General features: G+C 58.0%; 1 protein-coding gene across 1 annotated transcript; it reads left to right on the forward strand.

The window, feature by feature from the left end:
- Positions 1 to 299: 299 nt before the first annotated feature.
- On the forward strand, positions 300 to 3867 carry LOC104155325 (ectonucleoside triphosphate diphosphohydrolase 8-like; the record flags this gene model as incomplete). The annotated part of the gene is made up of 6 exons (XM_009699967.1): positions 300 to 551; positions 931 to 1161; positions 2129 to 2392; positions 2762 to 2872; positions 3177 to 3314; positions 3658 to 3867. Coding segments are annotated over 6 exons (1206 nt in total), but the record flags the coding sequence as incomplete, so codon positions are not given.
- Positions 3868 to 6614: the final 2747 nt, after the last annotated feature.

The raw sequence follows: 6614 nt of genomic DNA on the forward strand, positions 1-6614 counted from the left end.
AGAGCATCCATGGCTGCAGTCTGCCGGGGTGTCCAAGAGAGCCGCTCGCCGTGCCCACGGGGAACCCCCCCAGCCCACTCCAGCACCAGCCTGGCAGCAGCCCCAGAGCTGGATCAACCTCCTTTGCCAGCCTTGCATTAACTTTCCCGCATGCTCAGGCAGAGCCCGCAGGCAGCATTCGCAGGGAGACTCCCAAGGCACCCGGTGAGGGATTTGGCGGCTTGCAGGAGCCAGCCCGCAGGCAGGGCAGCGATGGCTGGGGATGCACGCTGTCTCTGAGCAGCCCTGCTCCTTCGCAGAAGACAGCAGCCTCTTGCTGTGAGCCCCGCGCTGAAAGCTCCCCGGCCATCGCCTCCTCCACCGCGCGGTATTTATCTCCTTCCCTGGGCAGGGAGCAGAACAGCACCAAGGCCGAGCAGGTCTTTGCCGAGGTCGCCAAGGCCATTGGCGAGTACCCTGTGGACTTCCGCGGAGCTCAGGTCCTCACGGGGAACGAGGAGGGCTCCTTCGGCTGGATCACCGTCAACTACCTGCTGGAGACGCTTGTCAAGGTGCGGGCTTGGGGATGGGCAGAGAAGGGGTGAGTCGTGTGTCTATCCCTGTCTGAGCTACAGCCAGGTTTCTTTACTCCCAGAGGAGAAAAAAATGCAGTTTTAGGGCACTAGTCACCCAAACAAATGTAGGCTGCGGTTGTGAACTGCAGATTCAACTCCTCTGGTGTGATTAACAGAATCAAGGGTCTTTGCGTCCAGCTCAGCCTGGTCTCGCGCTCTCCACTTCTTCCATATGGGTCGATTTTGGTATCACAGGGATGCAGGAAGGTGTGGGCTCAGGGAACGGGCAGAGGAGGGTTCCCCGCTTCCTGCTATGCTGTGGTCTGGGCTGGGAAGCTGTGCTGGGTCCCCATAGGTAACTCCCGGTCCTGGGCAGTTCTCCTTCACAGGCAAGTGGACCAATCCACCGGCAGAGAACGTGGTCGGAGCTCTGGACCTCGGCGGGGCTTCAACCCAGATCACGTTCCTTCCTGGGCCCACCATAGATGACAGCAGCACAAGAGCCCTCCTCAGGCTGTACGGGACCAACTACTCCATTTACACCCACAGCTACCTCTGCTATGGGCAAAAGCAAGCCCTGAAGATGCTGATGGCATCCTTACACCAGGTAACCCCTTCCAGCCTTGCGCTTCTCCAGTGCAGCCTGAGCCCCGAGCTCTCGGAGCTGGGTAGGCAGCACCCGCTGGGTGTGATGGCCGCTGGGCACGGTGCCTTTGTGCACCCCGGGGGTGTCCCAGCAGCAGAAGGCAGGACTGAACCAAGATGGAGGTGGACACCCCAAAGCAGGATGCCTGACCACAGGCGCTGCAGGGAGAGGGGGTGCCCGGGGCCCCTGTCCCAGGACCATGTTGCCCACCAGATCTGCATCCTTGTCCTGATGGAGGGGCTGTGGCAGCCCAGCCTTAGTCACAGGGGGCTGGAAGGACCCAACCCTGGAGGTGGGAACTTGCTGGGTGCTGGGAGGTTGGGGAAGACCCAGCAAGATATTTTAGCACCAGTATTGTAATGAATAAGTTGGGTTCATGGGTAGAAATCTGAACATGCTGGTCTTCAGCAGTAGGTGCTGGGCATGGGAGAGGGAAGGGAGGTGCTGTTGCTGCACAGGAGGACCATCCCATCCATAGCTTGTCTGTGGGCTCAGGGCTCAACACCGGCTCGTGCTGGTTGGAATGGGCAAAAGACCATGACCAGAGCACATTGCAAAGAGAAACCAGTGTCCGTTTTGGTTTTGCTTTAATGGATTCGCAGCCTTGGCTCTCCCTTGAATCTGGTGACCCTACAAAGAAAGAGCGGGGACAAAATGGGTCCATGTTCAGCACAGGGTGCAAACCCCCAAGGCCTTGGGCATGTGACCATCACTGGAGCCGATCCCTGACCACAGCGTGGTCATGCCATGCTTGTGCCCATGATTCTGTGCCTGCCAGCCCATGGATGAGACCCCATGGGTGGCAGGGCCAGCATGCTAGTGTCCTGCTTCTGCGTGTGTGGAACAGACGCTGTCTGTGGGCTGTTTTTCTTCTTTCCATCCTCATCCTCAGTGCCAGGGTGATGCTAATGGCCCCTGCTCTCTCCAGGGCAGCCCGTCTCCCCAGCAGATATCACACCCCTGCTACCCCAAGGGATACCAGGAGAACATCACCACGGCAGACCTCTATGACAGTCCCTGTGTCCGTGCACCGAGCACACCCAGCCCTGCACAGGTCCTCACGGTGATGGGGACAGGGGACCCAGGAGCGTGCAGCATCGCCATCCAGAAACTCTTCAACTTCAGCTGTGGGGCCAACAGGACATGCGGGTTCAACGGGGTTTATCAGCCGCCTGTGCGGGGACAGTTTTTTGTAAGGAGCCTCCGTCCCCGTGGCCGTGGTAGGACCGTGGGGTTTTGGGGCACCAGAGACTGGCCACAACCCTAGGAAAACTGCTGTAGGAGAAAAGTCTGAATAGTGCCAGCCCTGAAAGCTGGTATGTGCCTGATGCATGGAGACATGCAGGGTGCTCACCAGTGTGCCAGGCAGACCCAGACCTCTGTTGTCACTGCACCAATCTCCTTCAGTGTGGGGAGCAGCCCCAGGGCTCCCTCCCAGCACCCTGCGGTGCTGAGAGTTGGCCTTAGGGACCCCTGCAGAGCACCCGGAGGGAGGGGCGGTGGGGTGGCAGTGGCCTTCGTGCTTCACTGACTTGCCACCTTTGGTCTTAAACACCCACAGGCCTTTTCAGGGCTTTATCACAGCCTTCACTTTCTGAACCTGACAGGAGGGCAGTCCCTGAGCTCAGTCAATGCCACCATCAGGCAATTCTGCACCAGCAGCTGGGAGAAGGTGAGATCCTGCCTAGGAGATGCCAGCCCCTGCCCACGTTTCGCCCAGGTGCTGGGCAGCCTGAGGGCTCAACCACAGCCCATTCCCTGCTGTGTAGCTGGAGGGAGCTGGGAGGAGCACAAAGATCTCTGGACAGGGAGAGAGATGGGGGAGCAGCCTGCAGCCTCCCAGGTCCTCCTTGCTCCTCAAGCCCAGGCACTTCCAAGTCTTTGCTCCCAGCTGCACTGTGGGGCCTTTCCCGCAATGTGGGTGCACTGAGCACTGCTCCGTGCTGGCAGCCCCCCCGGCTCTTCCACCTCTGCAGGTACAGCAGGAGTTCCCCACCATGAACAGGACCCACCTCCGTGATGCCTGTGCAGCCAGCTCCTACACCCTCACCCTTCTCCTGCAAGGCTACAAATTCAACCACACAACATGGCTTAACATCCACTTCGTCCGGCAGGTAGGAAAGTGCCCGGCAGCCCCCAGCTTCCACACTTTGTGCTGTGAAATGGCTCATGCCCACCATGCTGCTGCCCCTGCCCTGCCTGGATGGGGGTGCAGGGGATAACGGGGCAGGACGGTCCACTGCCCGTGCCCAGGGCAGCTCTTGAGTTACACTCACAGGCTGGGACACCTGGCCTGGGCCATTTGTGCTCTCCTGAGGTTGTCTCAGTAACAGGGTATCTGCAGCTCAAGTTGTGCACAGATATGGTGGCTGTGGAGCAGGACCTGGGGGTCCTTGGCACTGGCTTGCATGGTACTTTGCAGCCTTTCACATCCCTCTTCCTTCTCTGTCTGCACAGGTCGCTAATGTAGACGTGGGCTGGACTCTGGGCTACATGCTCGATCTCACCAACATGATTCCCTCGGAGACTCCCCAGAGAGTCATAGGGCTCAAGAGAAGGAACTGGATAGTGGCCACAGTTTTACTGGCCGTCATGCTCATCCTCATCTTCTGCCTGCTCACAGCCATATGCCACCAGAAAAACTACTCCAGCTATGAGAGTCTCTAGCAGAGCTGGCTCCAGAGGCTGCCGAAGCCACTTAGTCCTGCTGCCGCGCTTGTGCGAGGAGCTGCAGACCAGGGAATCACCCCTACGTGTCCAGGAGCTGTGAAATTGTAATGCAGGGCACCTGTGTCCTGGCCTGGCGGGCTGGAACCAGCACAGGCTTTAAAAAAATCCCCCCTATAGCTGTGTGCTGTTCGGTTTTCTTTTCCCCTCGCTGTTGGTTGGAGATGCTCTAGGAGGGAAGGCATGGCCATGTGGGGCAGGGGTGCAGTGCTGGGGGCATGGGGACCGCACTGATGTGGGGCAGTTGGAGATAGTGGGTCAGGGAGGAGAAAAGGGGTGTCTGGCAGCAATGGGATCGTCATGGGGCTGGTTACAGCCCGCAGCAGATACCCCATGTGAGGCAGACGTGTCCTGCCCCATCCCAAGGCAAGGGTCTGCATTGCCCATTGTCAGCACCAGCCAGAGCGGCAGCGGCACTGAGGCTATGGGGGGAAGCCAGCCCGGTGGATGGGACTTGGGAAGCCTGGTGAGTTGGGGCAATGGCAGCAGCCCCACTCTCTCCTGCACGAGGTTCCTCTCCAGTCCAGCTGCACCCCATGTCTGTGCCTGGCAGACATCGTACCCTCCCCTCCCAGCACGCAGGGCAATTTGGGAATGCTGCCGGGACATGTCAGGGACAGCTCCCAGGGCTCCCCTTACATTTTTGGGGAGTCTGAGTGGCATCCAATGGACGGGTGAGGTGAGACACCCCAGCTCTCAGAAGTAAAAGGCCCATCCTCGTGCTCTGCTGGGTCCTCTTCAAGGTCTCCAGAGGCATCTCCCGTAGCGCTGAGCGATGCTGACTCTCCTCTAAGTCCCCGTCATCATCACCAGCCCTTACCTGGGAGATGGAAACAGCAAGATCGTAACTGTTCAGGAGCAAAGTAACAGGAATTTCCCCATTCGCTGCCTTTTACGAATGTTTACTTGGATGACGAGAGCTGCGAGACGCCTGCCTTTCTGCAGAGACACCAAAGGTCGGCTCCTTGCTGCTAGGAGGCAAATAACAAGGTGAAAAATCCAAAGGGCAGATAACAAATGAGCAGAACCAAAGGCAAAGGCAAAGGCGCAGTCGTGGGCATCTCAGCAGCGTGCACAGGGTCAGGGCAGGACTCACAGCCTGCTGGAGTCTCAGCCTGACACCCGCGGTGTCCAGGCCTTCTGCTGGTGGGACAGTGTTGTCTCCAGGAAATCACCCAGGGACATTGATCCCTTTATCCCAGAAGAAAAGGAAGATGAGATGGGATGAGGTGAGATGAGGTGCGATGAGATGAGGTGAGATGAGATGAGATGGACCCTCTAGGGAGGCATGGACCATGCTTCTGACTTTGGATGTTCAATTTTCCTTCTGTCTCCAAGACCATCAGATAAGCCCAGACGATACACCCTCAGGAGAGCTAGCTGGGGTACCACAGAGCCTTGCATGCCCTCACACTGGCAGACCTGGCAGGGACCTGCCTGGCTCTTGGCGATCGTGCTCAGACCCAGCATTGCACAAAGCACCCTGTCACCAAGTTCCTGCAGCCGTGCACTAACAGTCTGGCACTTGCAGACCTCTTCCATGGCCAGGCTGGCTCTCCATGGCCCCACGTACCAGCCGGTGGGATGGAGGCCATATCTGTAACAGGTATAGCAGTGTAAGGAGGCAGATAAGCATGGCTGAGGTTTCTGTTGTGCATAGGCTGATCCCAGCAGGTGTCCACGGGAGCAGATCTCCTCTGGAAACCTCACATAGTGCCTATCTGCATGCTGGGGGCCAGTCCCGTGGGAGGCCACAGTTCTTTGATGCTGTTAACGTGCTCAGCATCATTGAACCAGCCTCATGCTGCCAGTCCTGCAGGCAGAAGCACGGGGGACCCAGCTCAGATGGCTCTCCAGCCCTGACACACACCTGCCGGGCTCTGAAACGCAGCTGGGCTCCTACACGCACAGAAGCAGGAGCAGAGCAGCAAGTCCCAAGGCAAGGGTGAGGATGATGAAGGCGACGGCTGCAGCCCACAGGGAAGGAATGTGCCCCTTCACCCACGCTGGAGCCTCTGCCGGGATCATGTTGGTGAGGTTCAGCATGTACCCCAGTGTCCAGCCGACGTCGGCACTCCCCGCCTGCCCGAGGAGAGAGGGGACGATGAGTTAGCCCTGCAGGAAAGCCACACCGACGACACAGGGTCACGTACTCCTGCACGGCCCAAATGGGGTGCAGCAGCCAGCCCCACACCCACTGCCACGATGGGATGTGGGGCAGGCAGGGCTTTCTGGCTCGTGGCTTTCACAGCACCTGTAGAGGACAGATGCAACCCCCAAAATAGTCTTCCTATGACCACCCGGGATGCACTGAGTCTGCGCCGAACCAGACCATGCCCATCCTCACATGGCATCATGCCCACCATGCATATGCATGGAGTTTCTTGGAACTGGGTGGAGATTTTAGGATTTGGACTGTATAAAACTGGTACCACCAGAAGCTGGGGCGGGACCCCCACCACCAAGACACCAGAAGAAAGAGGACCAACAGGATGCCGCTGGATCCACGGGTTGTGAAATCTTCTTCCCCTCCCTCTCTCTCTGTGTATTTCATTCTAGGTATATAAGGGCAATATCATTAAGAGTTTGTTGTATTTCATTCCGGGCACATACGGGTAATATTGTGGCAGGTTTTTTGTTTTAATATAATCATAACTTTTGCCAAGCCACTATCTGTTGTAATCTGG

Source organism: Cariama cristata, unplaced genomic scaffold (genome assembly GCF_000690535.1).
Source record: "Cariama cristata isolate BGI_N322 unplaced genomic scaffold, ASM69053v1 Scaffold13095, whole genome shotgun sequence".
NCBI lineage: Eukaryota > Metazoa > Chordata > Aves > Cariamiformes > Cariamidae > Cariama > Cariama cristata.